General features: G+C 33.7%; 1 protein-coding gene across 1 annotated transcript; it reads left to right on the forward strand.

Annotated features, from left to right (window-relative positions):
• Positions 1-4,488: 4,488 nt before the first annotated feature.
• On the forward strand, positions 4,489-18,050 carry fas (Fas cell surface death receptor). The gene is made up of 8 exons (XM_056477611.1): positions 4,489-4,592; positions 7,127-7,226; positions 8,009-8,137; positions 10,170-10,284; positions 13,150-13,226; positions 13,830-13,960; positions 14,068-14,086; positions 14,453-18,050. Exons 1-8 carry the CDS (start codon positions 4,554-4,556, stop codon positions 14,731-14,733), a joined length of 891 nt encoding a protein of 296 aa, XP_056333586.1. The 5' UTR covers positions 4,489-4,553; the 3' UTR covers positions 14,734-18,050.
• Positions 18,051-19,621: the final 1,571 nt, after the last annotated feature.

Below are 19,621 nucleotides of genomic sequence, written 5' to 3' on the forward strand. Positions count from 1 at the left end.
ATAGAAAAAAGATGATGCAATGTTGTAGTAACACCCAAACAAAGGGCGCTTTTTGCACCCAACCGCAGCAGCATATGATGGAAAAAAGGTCGGGTTGTGTTTGCTTTAGATGTAAATTGAGGTAAAGCCACAGTACCTCTGAGTTTGACCATCATGCACTCTTTAGGTTTATGGTTTATTCAGGGTAAATTAACATTTTGAAGTCTTGAAATGGATGTAAAACACAGAAAATAAATACATTATATTACTTTGATTAATATTTTTGAGTCAAGTATTATATTTAGCCACTTCAAAAGCTACATCCATGGCAGGCACTTAAAACAGCTGGCATGTGTCTTTCACATAATTGCATTTACCTGACCACAATGTATATGGTAGGCATCACCATACAGTAGCTGTTACACCTTAACTGTTTTTGTGAGATATTGTAAATTTCCATTTTATGTAAGATGGGTTAATATCATTATTTTGTTTTGGAAGGTTTTTTATTTTGACAAATATTTTCTAAATTTAGCTATTTACGAGTTTACAAGATTTGGAAAGTTGGGGGGCATGTCAAGATGGCGGAGTGACAAGTCAAACTTTTCACAGGCTGTAACTAATGTTGAAAGGAAGGCACTCTTTTTACTCTATGGTGTATAAATAATTAGTACATTTGTACTTATTTGGTACTTAATCGTGTATGTAAAGTCAGTCATGTTTTATTAGTTTATTTGTGTTTTTCTGTAAATATTTTCCTCTTTTACAAGTGGAATGTTGCTAAATTAATGAATAAAAAATTATTATTGTGCGAATGTTTATTTTCCCTACTTCAATCACATTTAAATAATGACCAAAATCATGTAAAATACTGACTTTTTTTTACCGAAGAGTCATATTAGAAAAATCCTTAAAAATGCCAACTCCACCAGATTATTGTACTACATGTCCTGATGTACCACTGTGCCCACTTTTCATATCATATTACTGTTGCATATTTTAATAATAGCGTGGTAAACTCATGGAAAATAGTGTTTTTTTACTGTACGGTCATATTAGAAAAATCATTAAAAAATAAAATCAAATTGTTTTCTGCCAACTCTATCAGATTATTGTTCTACATGTCCTGGTGTACCACTGTGCCCACTTTTCATATCATATTACTGTTGCATATTTTAATAATAGCACGGTAAACTCATGGAAAATACAGTGTTTTTACTGAAGAATCGTATTAGAAAAATCATTAAAAAATCAAATCAAATTGTTATTGTTCTACACTGTGCTCACTTTTCATGTTATTTTTCTGTTTTTTGTAAATAAATAGAAATATTAGTTCATTAAATAATAGCCAAATTAGATTTGTTTTAATAAAATGAAGCCAATAAGTCATTAAAAAATAGTTTTAGAGGTTATAAAGTTTAGAACATTTATTATATTTATCAATTGTCATATTGCAAATATTGTAATAAACTACAAATTTCAAAATTAAGTTGAAGAGATGTTATGTATTTCTAAGGACATGGCCCACGCATTTACAGTCCGTGTAAATCCCCGGGTATAGATGGAATTACAGATGGAATTACAGCCAGAGATAAGATTTTTAGTTTTTGAAGCACTTAAGGATTGTATAGGGAAAGCAGAACTATCGACTTCTATGAAGCATGGTTTAATAATTTTAGTTCCAAAGCCAAGCAAAGACAAATTATTCTTAGACAATTGGAGACCCATAAATCTTTTGTCCAATGATTTTAAATTGCTCTCTCATGTATTTGCCAAGACTCAAAAAAGGTGTAGGCGAGATAATTAGTGAAACACAGTCAGCTTTCATTAAAGGGATTAGTATTCACAATCATATCAGACTGATACTTGATATGCTCGATTATAGTTATTTAATTCCTCAGACAACTTTATTTCTTGACTTTTTTAAGGCATTTGATACCCTGGAGCATCCTTTTTTGTTTAAGTCTTTAGAAACTTTTGGGTTTGGTCCGAGCTTTTGTAGGGTAATTTCCATGTTCTATACTGATTTATTCAGTAGTATATCCCTGAATTCAGGATCATCTAGAGCAGTGTTTCCCAACCCTGTTCCTGAAGGCACACCAACAGTACACATTTTCAACCTCTCCCTAATCAAACACATCTGAATCAACTAATCATAACATCAGAAGAGACTCCAACACCTGAAGTTAATGGGTCAGAAAAGGGAGACATCCAAAATATGTACTGTTGGTGTGCCTCCAGGAACAGGGTTGGGAAACACTGATCTAGAGTATACATCAAAAGAGGAATCCGTCAAGGATGTCCTATCTCACCTTTACTTTTTAATATAGCTGTTGAACTTATGTCATTATATATAAAAAATTCAGAGTACCCTATATGTATTGATATACTTGGTAGGACTTTTACTTTTAGTCAGTTTGCAGATGACACTCTATTATTTCTTAAAAATAGGGAGGTGCTCCCTTTAGCTCTTGACAAATTTCAGTTTTTTCTAAAGCTTCTGGATTGACCTTAAACCTATGAAATGTGAAATATTAACTATTCAGAATTGTACTTTAAGAGAATTAGAGGGTATTCCAGTAAAAGAGGAAGTTAAATACTAAGGAGTTACCATCACCAAAAATTCTGTTAATAGAGAATGTGCAAATTTTAATAATAAAATGGAAGGGATGAAAAAATCCTTAAATTATTGGCTAGCTAGAGAAATTTCCATATTGGGTATTATACTAAAATTATATATTTAACTTATCCTTTATTTACTCCTCCCAAAACAGTTAAATCTATAAATTCAATATTATTTAAATTTATTTGGAAAAATAAAACCCATTATTTACGTAAGTATCATATGGTCAAAGAGTATGAATATGGAGGTTTGAAGGCTATCGATTTTGAATCTCTTCTAGGCACTTTTAGAGTTAAATGGTTGAAAGAGTGTTTAGCTAAGCCTTATTCAATATGGTATCATATCCCAAATAATTTGTTCCAAAAAATTGGTGGCCTTGAATTTGTATTAAGATGTGATTATGATTGTTCAAAACTTCCTTTGAAGCTGTCTAATTTTCATAAGCAAGCACTACTTTTTTGGAAAATGATATTTACCCATAATTTTTCCCCTCATAAATCCACTCTTTGGAATAATAGGGCTGTTATTATTAACTGAAAAGCATTGTTTAAAAGTGACTGGTACAATATAGGCATTATATTTATTAATGATTTGTTAGATGAAAATGGACTGCTACTGTCTCATAATGAATTTTTAAATAAATATGGAGTTAGAATTACAGATAAATGTTATACAAAAATTTGAGGCTATACCTATTGCTTTGTTTAGGTTAAATCAAAGTAATTATTTTGATCCCCCATGTACACTAGTAACTTCTCTTCCGTCCTTAAAAATATCAAATGTTGAAATTTTCGACATTCGACGTAACAACAAGCTTATTTACAAAGAATTTAAACGCATTATCATGGGTGATTATAGGTGTTATCATTTAGGAGTTGTTGAACCCTTAGTAGAGGATAAAGCTTTTACCTTTTATCTTAAATATCCTATAGCACAGAAGGTTAAGGAAACTCATTACATAATTTTATTTAGGATATATCCTGTGAATGAGTTTATTTAAAAAAGATTTAACTTTGATGTTGACAAGTGTAGCTTCTGCTCAAATTTTCCAGAAACTCTTGATCACTTATTTTTTTCTTGTGAATTTACTTTTAAATTCTGGTTTGACATCCACACTTGGCTTTCATAAAGATGATTTCAGTCCCCCCTATTGTTCTTGAAGATATTTTATTTTACAAAGGTGATTTACATTTTTCTTTCTCTGATGTTGTGAACTTTATTTTACTAATGGGTAAATATCATATTCATTGTTGTAAGTGGAAAAAATGCAGACCCTCTTTTAGATGTTTTCTTTCTGAGGTAGAGAAAGTGGCTCAAGGCTTCAAATACTCCAGAAACCAAAGTAAAATAACTAAAGCTCTCTGTACTTCATTTTCAGAATATTTATTGTTATAATGTTTTGTTTTTCCTTTGATGTAGGTCTTTTGTACTGCTCCTTGTTGCAGTTGTACAACAATTTAAATATATATTTTACATTTTTTTATTTTTTTATTTATTTTTTGGTAAACATGCCTTGCGATGTTGATTGTTCCCTGTTTTGTGATGTCAACTTTTTTGCAACAACAATAAAAAAAATAAAATAAAAAAAATAAAGATTTGGAAAGTCCTGTCCATTCCCAGGAAACGATGTTCTTTCGAATCGTTCATTAAAGTGAACCAGTTCAATTTCAGTGATTCATATTACACAGCTAAGAAATCATGCACTCTCTGGCCCAAACGAAAATAACCATACGACTAAAAGTGTTTCCGAACATAACTGTCCGATTTTGGCGAATGGACCACAGTCATAAAGCTCCTTAGGATAATAAAGATGATTCTGTTCAAAGGAATCAACTTTACTCAACTTGAATCACTGAATCACTTCCTTAAACTCAACTCATTCACACATGACTTACTGTACAGTTTATCAGACGTTCGAGAATTCGCTTCTAATCCAGGTGACCTCCTCGAGATGTTTGTTTGCAAATTCAGCGTTTTTATCGTCTTTGTGGTGAGTAAAGTCTGTATTGTTCTGCTTTATGCAGTGTGTTTTAGGAGAAACACCCCGTCGACTAAAACTACTTTGAATTGGAAACATGAGGACTTGTAGTCTCCTATAAACTTAACTCCTATAAACTTTGTACTGATTGTAGCTGTTACATAAAAACGAAATAAGAAGCCGACTGATTAAGAAAGTTAGTTAGAAATATAGTAATCAAGTAAAATTGAAATATTTACTGTAGTAAACAATTTACTGTAGTAGTTTCGCTTTCGATTTCTAAAACATCACAAACAGTAGTTCGTTCAACACAGCGTTGTTGTACCTCCCAAAGCTAAAGATATACATTTTAAAATGTTCAATGATATTTACTCATCTTCAGAGTTTCCTAGACAGATTTAATTTTGATCACAACAATTGTACATTCTGTGAGGTTGACATTGAAACGACTGCACATTTATTTTTTGAATGTTTATATAGCAAAACCCTTTGGTCTGATTCATTCGAGTGGGTAAAGGTTTCTCTCAAGCTGTCCACCCAATTTTCTAAAAATGATATTTTCTTTGGTTTATTAAGGAAAGATGTTAATATTCAATTTCTTTTGAACAATATTCTAATTTAGGAGACATTTTATATTCATAAATGCAAGTGCCTTAAAACAAAACCACTGTTTTTAGCTTTCCAAAAGGAAATTCGATTATACTGTAAATCTTTAAAGTTGCTAAAATCAAAATGTGGAAGTAGACTGTTTAGATTATTGAAAAAAATTTAATTAATAGAAGACCTGGTAGTGTAAATGTTTTTTTTTTCCTTTCTTTTAGTTATGTTTGTGTGTTAATTCTATGGTTTAAGTGTATTTATTTGTATTATTATTTTATTGATTTTATTATTATTTGTGCTTTGTTCTATAAATGTCGATGAATGGTGTTGATCGAATTTTGCCTTATTGTAATTGTGTTATAATGCAATTTTAAAAAAAATAGCATTGGTGTCAATAGACAATTCGTGTTCATCAATAGATTGTTATAATATCTGAACTGTAATGATAAGGGAGGAGCAATCGGTTTTCCAGGCTGTAAAGTATTCGCTGCTTTTCGATCATGTTGCTATTTTAATTGAAAATTTAACTTTGAATAATCATTCATTTATTCATTTTCTTTTCGGCTTAGTCTCTTTATTAATCAGGGGTCGGCACAGCGGAAAGAAACGCCAACTTACTCAGCATATGTTTTACGCAGCCGATGCCCTTTCAGCTGCAACCCATCACTGGGAAACATCCATACACATTCATTCACACACATACACTATGGCCAATATAGTTAATTCAATTCACCTATAACACATGTCTTTGGACTTGTGGGGAAAACCCGAACACCCGGAGGAAACCCACGCGAACACGTGCAGAACATGCAAATTCCACACAAAAATGGCAACTGACCCAGCCAGGGCTCAAACCAGCGACCTTCTTGCTGTGAGGCGATTGTGCTTTCCTCTGCGCCACCGTGCCGCAACTTTGAATATAAAAAACATTATAATAGGCCTGTCACGATACCTGTTTTTTTTGTACGATATATTGCATTACAATATAATGCTATAAATTATTATTGTCATTTTAATACCATCTTATGCCACTCATTATATCATGCCAGAATGACAGTATAATATCATCATGATGCAAGTACACTCTTCCAAAGAACACATCCTATTTTATTCTTAAGACTGTTTAGTTTAATTATAGTCATTTTAACAGTTTAATAATTAGGCACTGGAATCAAAAAAGTAACAGGGGCTGCGATATCCTTTCACTTGAGAGAAAGCCACATGAAAATATACTATAGTAATTCATAGTAAATACTATAGTGTTTTTTTAACCTTACAGACACTGACTCCTCTAATAGAGATAGAGATGTTGCACAATCAGCTAAAATGTTGCTAGAATAGTTTTTTATGTATGGCCGATATATATTGCATCAGCAAAAATGATTGAGGTCATGTCCATGTGTTGAGCGATAAGTCGATATTGATTATTGTGACAGGCCTACATTATAATTTGCTATGTGGCATTACCTACCATACAGTCATGCACAGAAGGGGTTAAAGTGTGTTATTTGTTTGTTTAAATTCACAGTTAGAGAATGTATGTTTTAAAATAGAGACAAAGATAAACTTGGGCCAAGAACACACAAAAAGCAAAGTTTGTTTGTAGGTGTGTGCGTGTGTTTTTGAGAGTAGAAAGATTTGTATTTGGCTTATTCAGTACTCTATTGAGACCTCTTCATTCATGAAATACAGTTCAATACTGCAATCAGTTACATTACAACCCTTCCCTATTAGTCATTTTTTATTTATTATTATTATTATTATTATTATTATTATTATTATTATTATTATTATTATTATTATTATTATTATTATTATTATTGCATCCTCAAGTTTGGGACTGATGCTTGTGTCCCTAACCCAACATGCTTGAAAATACTTGAAATAAAAGAAGTGCACGTTTAAATTAACATTTCATCTGTGAAATGCCATTTCCCATGTTTCAGATGCCCGTTTTGACTTATGGCTGGCGCTTGAGACGCAACACCTCCTGTGAGTTTGGAACTTACAAGCATGAGGGGAAAACATGTTGCCTCTGTCCTTCAGGTGAGATACTGCATTACTTATTATGCATTCAGAACTACCCCAATCTTCCTCAGAGATTGTTATTATTATTATTATTATTATTATTATTATTATTATTATTATTATTATTATTATTATTATTATTATTGGCACTGGGTGGTGCGTTGGCACATTGGGTAGTGCTGTTGCCTCACAGCAAGATGTACCAAATAAAAAACATGGACATGAAATAATTACTAGTAGTTAAAATAGTAATTACTGTCCATGTTACTTCAAGACCACTCAGATCTAGACACAGTGTAACATTTTACGTTCCTACAGGTTTCTGATTTTAGTTTTTCAAAACAATTTTAGTTCTGCTGACTGTGGAGTGATATTGAGTTTAATGCTGTCAAGGGCAAACAAAGAATTTTTTTCTGCTCAGTGATCAATCAGACCCATTTTAGAGAATCAGTTATTCATTCATTCATTTTCCTTCGGCTTAGTCCATTAATTCACTAGGGGGCGCTACAGCTTATCCAGGAAATGTTTTACACAGTGCATGCCCTTCCAGCTGCAACCCAGTACTGGGAAACATCCATACACACTCATTTACACACATACACTATGGCCAATTTAGTTTATTCAATTCACCTATACCTTTGGACTGTGGGGGAATCTGGAGCACCCAGACAGTGCTAACCACTAAGCCACCATGTCGGCCCCAATTGTATTATTAACTTAATTAAAATTCAAAATGAATAAAATGCAATAGGATGTTCCCATAGTATATGCAAACAACTGCATGTGTTTGTGGATTACAGGATTCAAGGTTTCAAGCCACTGCACAAACATGGGCGAAACAACATGTGAGCTATGTAACGATGGCTACTATTTAAACAACAACAACAATGAAGACAAATGTCGACCTTGTAAGATCTGCGAGTCCAACGGTAAGCCTCAATGCCCTTGCCTTGTTACTGTAGTCTATTGAATATCGATTTGCTGCAAACGTTTTTGGTCTCCTGTCAAGAAAAAATGCAAAGAAATGATAAAGAAATCATCAAATGCTGTTTAATAAATATGCATGTTTAGCAGCTGGGCAGAAGCCAGTTAACTAATTAAGAAATGAATAGTCAAACGTTCACTAACGATTACCAGAGATGGGCTGGAATTATGTTTCTTGAAGTATGGTCATATAATGCAGTTTTTTCAATTGTTTTGCTTCAAATTTCAGAAACCTGATGTCATTTTTCAAAACTCTAGACACCAAACTCTAAACAGTCACTACTTTTAACGCAGGCTTTCCAGTGTTCAAAACACTGCATGTTGCGTTCATTTCTTTAGAGAAGTCTCGCATTTGCAGGATCAATGGTTCACATAATCCCTTTATCATACAGATACTGCAGGAACTTTAGATCACTCATAAACAAGATACACATCGTTTCAATAAACAATCATTCATTCAATATTACTGTTTAAAATATGTGATACAAGTTTCATTATTGTTTATACCTAAGTGTAGAGGGAATAGTTCACACAGTGGAATCACTGATCTATATGTTATATGGCAACATATGCAAATTACATTTGGATTTCACATACTGTATATAAGATGTCATATTTGTCAAAATATTGCAAAAATCATTGTTTACATGCTTACACGCGCACGGACGCACACACAGAATTATTAGCCCCCTTTGATTTTTTTTTCTTCCTTTTTCAATATATTTCCTAAATGATGTTTAACAGAGCAAGAAAATTTTCACAGTATGTCTGATAATATTTTTTTTCTTCTGGAGAAAGTCTTATTTGTTTTATTTTGGCTAGAATAAAAGCAGTTTTTAATTTTTTAAAACCATTTTAAGGTCAAAATTATTAGCTCCTTTAAGCTAACTTTTTAAATTTACTTTTTCTAATTAACCTAGTTAAGCCTTTTAATGTAACTTTAAGCTGTAAAAAAGTGTCGTAAAAAATATCTAGTCAAATATTATTTACTGTCATCATGGCAAAGATAAAATAAATCAGTTATTAGAGATGAGTTATTAAAACTATTGTTTACAAATGTGTTAAAAAAAATCTTCTTTCCGTTAAACAGAAATTGAAGGAAAAAATAAACAGGGCCAAAAATTTCTGTATGTGTGTGTGTGTGTATTTGTTCATATACAGCCATATATGGACACCTATAAAAATTATAGGTAATATACTTACGTAACATATATGTACAATTTTGTAAGTCTAATTGTTGAAAAAATTGCAATTTTAAATGAAAGCCATATGAACTAGTGTGCCGTATATATAATGTGCATATATTTATCAGATTTCAGATATATACATCAGATTTCTATTTCGGATATGTGTTTCTTATCAGTCTGGTCCTGTGGATTTGGCCACAGATTCTCCCCTTTACATCACAGTGGGGTTCTCATTAGTCAAAAGTCTTGGAAAGAAGCTTCTGTCAATGCGAATCTAGGCCTGACACTGGTCTGCTGTGATGCTGTGATTGGCCTTTCTTCCATACAGTAATGTCAAGTATGAAAACATTGTCTGTAAAAGTGGCACATGGAACATAGAAACCATATATATGGAATAGGGATGAAATCTATAGATAATGTAGTCTGGTTGGGCCATCTTCTGTGGTGACTGCTTTCATTTGATCTATCTTGAAACTTTCATCATCTAAATATGCAATATTGTACATCAGTTTCCATGCATCAAGAGTAATGCAACAGTTTCTTATCATTTTGAGTGCATGTATCAGTTGATAGTTACATTGTGGTAATTAAAAAGAATACACGGTTATTTCAAATGTAATATTTGAGTTACATTTTGAAATGGGATCAATTTGATGTTCAAGTGTGTTATATTGATCATTTGTGGCAAAACGATTGTAAAAAAAACTGTAATAGGGCTTATAAGAAATGGGTTTATAAGAATAAGTATGAACAGATTTTTAAAATGTACTGATTTCTCTCTCTGTATCAGCAAAAATGAAGGAGATTCAGAAATGTTCCAAGAGTTCAAACACAGTCTGTGGGTGTGAGGAGGGTTACTTCTGTGACAAGGACAAAGACTGCAACGTCTGTTACCCCTGTGAAACGTATGTATTCATCCATCCCCCCACTAATAATAAAGAAAAAATATACAAAATTACAATGGAGGTCAAAATTGACAATGAAGATTCTTTTCCTGCCATGCAAACCAAATAAAATCTATGTAGAAGTCAGACTCAGAAATATAAGAAAATAAATTCATTAACGCTTTTTATTAAGTCATTAACGCTGGAATGTTTAGAACTTTTTGTAGGTATAGCTGTGTCTCATTTGAGAGGCTGCATCCTCCGAAGGATGCAGACTTCAAAGGTGAGTCCTTCGAAGTCCACACAAGCTGAACCAGCATTTTGAAATGAGACGATCTAGCCTACAGTTACAAGTTTTTTAAAATTGGTTTGGTTCTATTCTCATAAGTAGTGCACATTTTCAAATCTCTTAGTACAAAACTTTAAACAGATGACACTTGTAACGCCACTAGTCATTCTTTTAAATCTGATGTCATGATTTCATTGTATTTTCACATATTTTCAATTCACATAATTATTGTTTTAGAACACAAGATCATTGTGATATATGCAGGAACATTTGCTTTAATCACCTAAACAAAACAGTAAGATCTTTTATCAACTTAGTACTTTAAACAATCAGTTCATTTAGTAGCAAACAATACAAGATACAGATTTCAAATGACTATTTTGCTGAATTAATATTACTGCGCTGTAAAACTGTACACAGCCATTACAGCACATGTTACACATGTACAGACAAACTGACCAAAAAAATCTAATAAAATTATAAAACACAAAAAATTTAATCAAAGAAGCCATATAGAAATCTGTTATAATGCATGATATGCAAATTACATTCATGACATACCATATAGGGCGACGCAGTGGTGCAGTAGGTAGTGCTGTCGCCTCACAGCAAGTAGATCGCTGGTTCGAGCCTCGGCTGGGTCAGTTGGCGTTTCTGTGTGGAGTTTGCACTCCACTCCACTCCACTCCTTGCGTTCACGTGGATTTCCTCCGGGTGCTCCGGTTTCCCCCTCAGTTCAAACACATGCGATACGAATTGGGTTGGCTAAATTGTCCGTAGTGTATGTGTGTGAATGCAGGAGTGTGTGGATGTTTCCCAGGGATCGGTTGCAGCTGGAAGGGCATCCGCTGCGTAAAACATGTGCTGGATAAGTTGGTGGTTCATTCCGCTGTGGCAACCCCGGATTAAAGGGACTAGGCTGAAAAGAAAATGAATGAATGAACATACAATATATTTTCATATATTACAAATATTATATTTGGATTATATGCAACATATATGTTTTTTTTGTAAAAACGTGTTTGCCCCCTTTACTGATTTCTTAGTTTTTTGCATGTTTGTCACACTTTACAGGAATGTGTGTGTGTACATACATATACATGCCTATTTGTAATTCTAATATGTGTAATTCCAGTATGTACAAACATCCATTTTTGCTATAATTTGAAATATGTTGCATGTATGACATATTTTATATATGTGAAATCCATATATGAACTTGTATATCATATGTATAATTTTCATGTGTCATAGTTTTATAATAATAATTTTACTTTGCAAGTTCTACTTACTGTATATGGTATATAATTGTGATATTGGTAATTGGTATATCTTAACTGCAAGTTCTTGCAGCAATTTGTAATACAAATTATCAGACAACAGTCAGACAAGTTGAAAATCTATGAACATAATAACCGATTCATTGTTTAAGCATTAAGATCAGATGAATTAAATGACAGACAAATGTATTAAAGTGAATGATAAAATATCCAAATCAAAAGTTTGACAGTGATAGCTTTATGGAAGGCAGTTTCTGTGAATGAAATATTTAGTTAAATGAAGCACTTATTTTGTGTAGTGAAAATGATATTTTGTGATTGTGTATTGTACTAACACAATTGAAAATATGATGAAATATTTGAAAAATGTGCACTTTTGATGATCTGTTGTGTTAAGAGTTTTGAAAATGTAGCGATTACTTGTGAAAATTGCGGCAAACCAATCAAAAAAACGAATAAGCGGTAATACAATTTGTAATAACTTTTTTCAAAGTGATTTTAAAACTTACTTTAAGCGATCTGAAGGCAAAGCGAGGTTTACAGAAGCTGGAAATATATTTTCTTAGATCCTTTAGTAAGACACGTCATTTTCTTTTTGTTTTTAAACATGTGTTTAGATATCCAAGTAATAAAATAAACCTAATTCATACATTTAATCCGGAGTTCTCTTTTAAAAATGTCTTGCCGTTGCAATGAATCTTGGGATGTTCAAGGCCCCGAAGGATCCACCGGTTGAATCCTTCATTACCTGAGAAACGATCGGCACATTTTAAGGCTGCATAAGAAGAAGCCTTCCATTTGTTAAAAATGAGACAGTTTTCGTCACGCTGCACTGACGCAGCGCCCTTCGAAGGCATCCTACAGAGGACGCAGCCGCTGAAATGAGACACAGCTTATATATAATATATATAATTTTTTTTTTTTTTTTTTTTTTTCTCGGGGTTTTCACCTTTATTTGATAGGGAGGTAGAGAGAATTGACAGGAAAGTGTTGGGAGCAGAGAAAGGGGAAGGATCAGTATAGGACGACGAGGCAGGAATCAAACTCGGGTCGCATGAGCACTGGAGTGCATGTGTCGACGCGCTAACCACTACATCACTGGCGCCGACTATAGTATATATTTTTATGTAAAAAAAAAACGAACTACGATACATAGCAGTTATGAGCGCAAATGTAATCCTCACAAGGATCTTCATAGCAAAAAAGTGAAAAAAAAGACAAGTTTATATATGTTTTAGCATTTTCAGTTATAATTAAGTATTTATAGATGAACTTACAGCTAATTTGTTCGTCTTGTGTCTGTTTGCAACTCAACAGGTGTGCACATGGTGTAAAAGAACCATGCACAGAAACCCGCAACACAGTGTGCCATGATGATGCCAAAGATTCAAGTGGTATGTTCATAGCCAAGAGCTACATTACAACTCTTCTCAGTGTTAAAATGCCTCTTATTCAAGATCTTATCTGCACATGTACACCCACACCATAGACTGTAAAAGATATGGACGTGGTATCCGTGACGTCACCCATAGGTTTCTAAAAACAGAAGCTACAAGTAGGCGGGGCCAACCACCACCTGCAGTCATACAGCGTCTTCAAGAATCCATGTGTCTGCAAGAGCCTATTGGAGGTCTGCAGTCTGCGAGTTTTATCACAAGTCTAAATTAAGACAAAGATGTCCTGTCTATAATGTCCTAGGAGGAGGGGAGCTGGCTAAACAAAGCATGCAACTTCAGTATTGAATTCAGCATGATAACCAGCATATAGGTGTTAGAAACCGACCCAGCTACTGACCACACAAGTTAATCAACAAAAGGGTTTCTGTAGCATGTTAGCATCACCCAAAGACAAAGGCAGAGTCATTAGCATTTGCATTACTCTGGCTTAGCCTGTAGGCAGAAAGTCAAAGGTAAATATTACCAAAGAATATAACCTTTCAGTTATATGTAGATTATTGTTCATTTGAAACTAGATTATATAAATTTATATTTTCACAGTTTCTTCAGGAACCATTGTTGCTATTGTTTTGGTGCCACTCATCCTAACAGCTGTTGCAGCTGGGATTTTCATATGGAAAAAAAAGATTTGCTGTTTGGTCCACCAGAGCACAGATAAAGAAGAACCTGAGGTAATTCCTCTTATTCTGAGCATTCATCGCACCTTTGTGGTGTCACCGCAGATCTGCATGGTCAGTTGTTTGTGTCTGATGGATTGCTTTGATTTTTCTTTTTTTAGGAAGCACTTCTCCAGATTGGTAAGTTTATTTTTATGCTTCTGAAAGCTATTAGATATGTTAATACATCTTTAATGCTCTAATAAATCAAGACATATCATGTGAAAGCTGACATTATCAGGTGTATCCAACCATAAAAGTCATAGCATTTGCTGAATTAATATTAAATTCATTCACAATTAGTTTTGACTTGAATATAATATATAATAAATAGCTCTTTTTGTTGGCCAATAAACTAGTAAATAATAATAATAGTAATAATATTACAGTTGCATATTTCTTGTAAAATAAAATAATACATTTTATAATATTATAAAAAAGTAATTAAGATATTACATTAGTAAATAAGAAAATAAAAGCAGGATAATCTGTCTTTTTTCTGTGTAGATTTAAACCCTCACCTCACAAAAATTGCTGATGTCCTATGCTGGAAAACAATGAAACGTGTTGCGCGCCGCAGTGGCATGACTACAAAAGATATTGAGGAACAGGAGGTGAACCACCCAAAAGACGCAAGGGAACAGACCTTTGGGCTTCTGGAGGCTTGGTCCCAGAGACAAGGATTAGATAAAGCCTACAGAGCTCTCATCACCACTCTGCAGGACATTGGGGAAAAAACAACCGCAGATCAAATCCGGAACATTGTCGAGGCTTCATCTCAGCCATAAACTGCAGTCCAGAAGCACAGTGTTAAAAATGAAGCACTTTACCTCTTCAGACACTGTGAAAGATATGATAGTTTGATAGAAAATGACAAATTTTACCTGTTTCTAACAGAGAAACCAAACATGCATGATTATATGGTGTAATGGTTTTGCAATCATAAAATGTTTTTATAATAGAAGTCAATGGGTGGAAAACAGCCACTAACATAACGAAAGGGTAGTAAATTTGCCCAGAGAGTATTGTCAAGTTTTTAAACATTTTCAAAGTTGTTTTGCAAAATATGTGCCAAAAAAGATTTGTCACCAAAAATCATTCCATTTGCTGAAACACTAAGAAAGTTGTGGCCAAATTAAGACTCAGCCCAGAGTGCGTGAAAACATCCCCAACAGCAGCACACAGTTTAACATCCAAAACTTTTTTGTTAAATTAACTTTTTCTTATGTAACCCACCAATCCTACTGCACCCAACCCGCTCTGAGCTGGGATCAAACTGGCTATTCTGTGTATGGGAGTCAGTTGCTCTAACAAGGAGGCTAAAGATCATGGTCTCTAGTGTCTGTAGCTACAGCCCCTTTAGACGTCAGAGAAGTGAGGTTTACCTGCACACACAGCACTTCACTAGCTGGCCTCCATTACACTCATGCCCCCAAATCTCACTCCTATCCCGGACAAGCCCCAAAGTGTAACCCACCACTCTGAGCTGGGATCGAACCGGCGATTATGTATGCTATAACAAGGAGGCTAAAGACCATGACCTCCAGTGTCTGTAGCTAGAGCATCATTAAAGGTCAGAGGAGTGAGGTTTACCTGCACAGCATTTCACTAGCTGGCCTCTGTTACACTCACCCTCTTAAACCTTACTCCCATCCCGGACGAGCCCCCACGTGTAACCCACCCGTCCTACTGCACCCAACCTGCTCTGAGCTGGGATCGAAGCCGCGATTCTTTGTATGGGAGTTAATTGCTCTAACTAGGAGGCTAAAGACCATGGCCTCTAGCATCTTTTGAATATAGTTAAATAACATGAATGTTGTGGCTCACACTGCATCTAAATTTGACCACTTTTAATCTAAAATATAGTAGTTTATGCTTTCAAAGTCATATTTATGTTGTTTTGTTTTTTTTAGGACTAAATATGTAGGTTTCAAAAACGTGAAATGATTTTGAGCAGTCGTAGGTCATACAGTTGAAGGAGTTTAATTTTAATTAAGGATCTAACCTGTCATTCTTAGATGGTAGATGTCATCATAAAATTCACACTATCATAAATAAAAATATATATTTCTCATCAATATTGCAAAAAGAAAAACCCAGATATGTCATAATCCTAGGCTGCAATGCTCATGATGGGTACTAGAGGGCACTGCATCTGTACATTTGCATCCTTTTGATTCCAATTTTGACTTCTCAGTTGGTTCTGTCTATTCAAGCTCTGTCTTTTTGTTGAATTATGTTATTTTTGTCTTGTTGTGTCATTGTGGTTTAGTTACTATATTCCTTGTTTAAGAATTTTCAGAGTTTTGTTTTTTGTTAGGGTTGTAGGTTTTTTAGTGAACCATGCATTGTTAGTATATGTTCAATCAACCCGCACTTGCATCCTTCACTACTTTCACTCTGATCACAAATGTGTGACCATATCCAGAAGCACTGAAAAATCAAACAAAGAAAAACGATTATATAAGTACACAAATACAAACACCTAATATATAAATCATAGCAACAAAAAAACATGGGGAGTGAAGTTGTAAACCAAAACAGCATACACATGGTTTCTGCAAGTTTCATCAAGCCAAATTTAAGACTTTTTAAGACCATTATAAATGAGACTTTCGACTCATATGGGGCTAAACACTAAAGATTTTTGATAATTTTAGTTTTTTTGCAAATATTGTTATTTCTTAACCACATATTTTAATGTGTTAAATGTGTATTTATTAAGAAGGAAACTACATGAATATTCAAAAATATATATTTGTTTGCTTTTAGTCCAAATTAATTAAATTAATAAATTAGTTTATTTATAAATCCCATTCTACCTAATGCATTTCTGTTATAAAACCTAAAGTTTCATTATAAATATTATGTCCACTCAAACTTTCTTCTGTGAATAGTTTTTGTGTAAATGGAAGATTGTGTAAAGGGATATATTACTATTATTTTTAAGACCCCGCAGACACCCTAATACAACAAAGTGCCCTCTAAAGTCTGGACTAGGATGCTACAGCCAATGACTGATAATATTTAGCGTTATTTTGTTGTGGTTTGTGTGCAAACTTGTGTGTTAACTTTAATTTTCTAATGAATTCAGTTCTTAATTTTCTCTACAGAGGGTTTCATAATATGTTATGGCATGGTAATAACGTTAAAAACATTCATATTAATGTGAAGTTGCTGATCAGATACAGCATGAATTTATTTGAATATCAAATATTTATATGACTACTTTATATGACATTTTTTGGAATGTGAATTGCCAAAATCATGAAAACATTCTGAATATTCAATTCATCTTTGTTTCTAAAGTGTTTTTTTTCTAAGTATATTGTGTCAACGCAGATAAACATAGTCAATTAAAAAATAAATGAAATAAAATAAAATTTTGGTACATTCCAGCAAGTCAGTAAGACCTCGTATTCAAAATGCACTACAATTACCAAAACATTTACTCAGGTCTCAAATAAACTCATTCTTCCAGAACACTAGCAAAGCGTGACAGCCGACAAACACATTAACAACATGTAGCATTGTATACACAGTGATTTCTTGTGTAAAACAAGGACACATTTCTGTTTATAACTGCAATATATGTTACTGGAATGAATCAGACATGATGCAGAATTCATCAATATTTTATTTTGTTTATTTATTTTCATTTTTTTTTTGCATTTGCAAGTAATTCCAAAATACAAGAATTTTGTGTACACACCATCCACTGATACAGATACAATAATCATGCTAATCTGACTGGTTAAACTGCATTTTTATAATTGAAATATCAATGAAATGTTGCTGTTGTTGCCCCTGGAATACTTAACATGTCTCAGCCACTCCATAACAGATACATTTATTCGCACTTGGTCACCATATCTGGACAATATAAACCTTGAATTATGTGACATTTTGAAACTCGGAATGACATAATGTCTGTATAGACGTTCATTCATGTGTATTCTGTTTTCATCAAACTTCTCACTCTTCCTGTCATATTGTAATATTTGTAACATAATAGCTTATGGCTTTGGCCGTATGTATAATTTTGTATATGCAGTTATGTTTTGTGTCAGGCATTTTATGTTGTGTTTGTATTTTTGTTTTGCGTATGTCTAAAAAGAAAAAAAACAAATAAAAACATGTTAAAAAAATGTTACTGTTAAATGTTGCTGTTTTATTCAGTTTTGTATTATGTTATTGTTCTGAACATAAGTTTAACAGTTTTGAAAACAGTATGTAAGCACATGCAAAATGTCCTGTATGTACAAAGATTTTTGGCAGTTGTTGTGTTTGAGTGAGAAAGGAATTCATAAAATTTGAGAGATGTAGTCATTGAATGCGTTTTGTGCCAAAACAATGATAATTGATCCTCAGTTTAGCCCACATAGACTTTAGTTGCGCTCAATGTGTGAAGAGTTTTGCAAAAGTGGCTTAAGTATTGAGAAATGTGTCCTAGTGTCTGTAAAAAACTGCAAATGGGTGTTGTCAGTGGTTATCAGCTGATAGATATGGGCCAGTAGGGACCTTCTGCACCTACTGGAAGGCTCAGAAGGCTGTTATCATCCATCCACATGGTTAATCAGCTATGCTAATAGAGAAGACTCCAGATCTGTCTTTACAATACTGTGACGGTTGGGTTCAGGGTTGGTGTAGACGTTAATAAAATACAATTAATGGGAAATTTAATAAACAATGTAAATAATTCTTGTTAATTTCCGGCTACAGCCGAATGTGATCTATAGCTGATTAACCATGTGGATGGATGATAACAGCCTTCTGAGCCTACCAGTAAGCGCAGACGGCCTCTACTGGCCTATATATATCAGCTGATAACCACTGATTACACACATTCAATCGAGTGATGAGAGTGCTGGTATAATGCTGGTGTAGTTCTAGTCAAATTAAAACTGATTCAGTTCAGTTGAATACAAATGTTGAGTTTAATTCTGATCAGTGTTATTGAAATGTCACTGCCGAATGCCGATTCACTGAGTAAGCATTAAAACTGTAATCCTGTAGGTGTTTACAAAGATATCGGAAAGTGCACGGGAAATTCACTTGAAATCATAAAAAAACTTTACGTAACTGTAAGATAAAATATATTAGATAAGATACAAGATAAAATCTATTGCATAAAAGAAATGTGGTCAAGGCTTTACATTCCACTATTTTCCGTCAGAATTCACCTAATCTAGTCTTGCATAGGCCTAGAGCAAAATGATATTATATCAGCGTTAATTCAGATTTCTGCTAAGGTTATATTCACCTTAATGGCATTTATCTAGATCAGTGTTTCCCAACCCTGTTCCTGGAGGCACACCACCAGTACATATTTTGGATGTCTCCCTTTTCTGACCCATTAACTTCAGGTGTTGGAGTCTCTAATGTTATGATAAGTTGATTCAGGTGTGTTTGATTAGGGAGAGGTTGAAAATGTGTACTGTTGGTGTGCCTTCAGGAACAGGGTTGGGAAGCACTGATCTAGATCATCACCAGCCTGCCCTGTAATGCTAACAGTGTATGTCATAAATAGGATTTTCCTGGTTCATATTGCGTATAGTATTCCTGTAATGCTCTTTGGACTCTTGTTGATTTACACAAAAACACCACCTTGTGAAGAACAGAAACTTACAAGGAGGATGGTGAGCTCATGTTTTATAGAGATAACATTCCTTTCTC

Source organism: Danio aesculapii, chromosome 17 (assembly GCF_903798145.1).
Source record: "Danio aesculapii chromosome 17, fDanAes4.1, whole genome shotgun sequence".
NCBI classification, from domain to species: Eukaryota; Metazoa; Chordata; class Actinopteri; order Cypriniformes; family Danionidae; genus Danio; species Danio aesculapii.

What these genes read in the sequence shown, in the direction of transcription:
- fas (XM_056477611.1), top strand. Translation starts at nt 4,554, where the DNA reads ATGTTTGTTTGCAAATTCAGCGTTTTTATCGTCTTTGTG. An exon ending in TAAGATCTGCGAGTCCAACG is followed by an intron (nt 8,138 to 10,169) that starts GTAAGCCTCAAT and finishes TCTCTGTATCAG; the next exon opens with CAAAAATGAAGGAGATTCAG. An exon ending in GTCTGTTACCCCTGTGAAAC is followed by an intron (nt 10,285 to 13,149) that starts GTATGTATTCAT and finishes GCAACTCAACAG; the next exon opens with GTGTGCACATGGTGTAAAAG.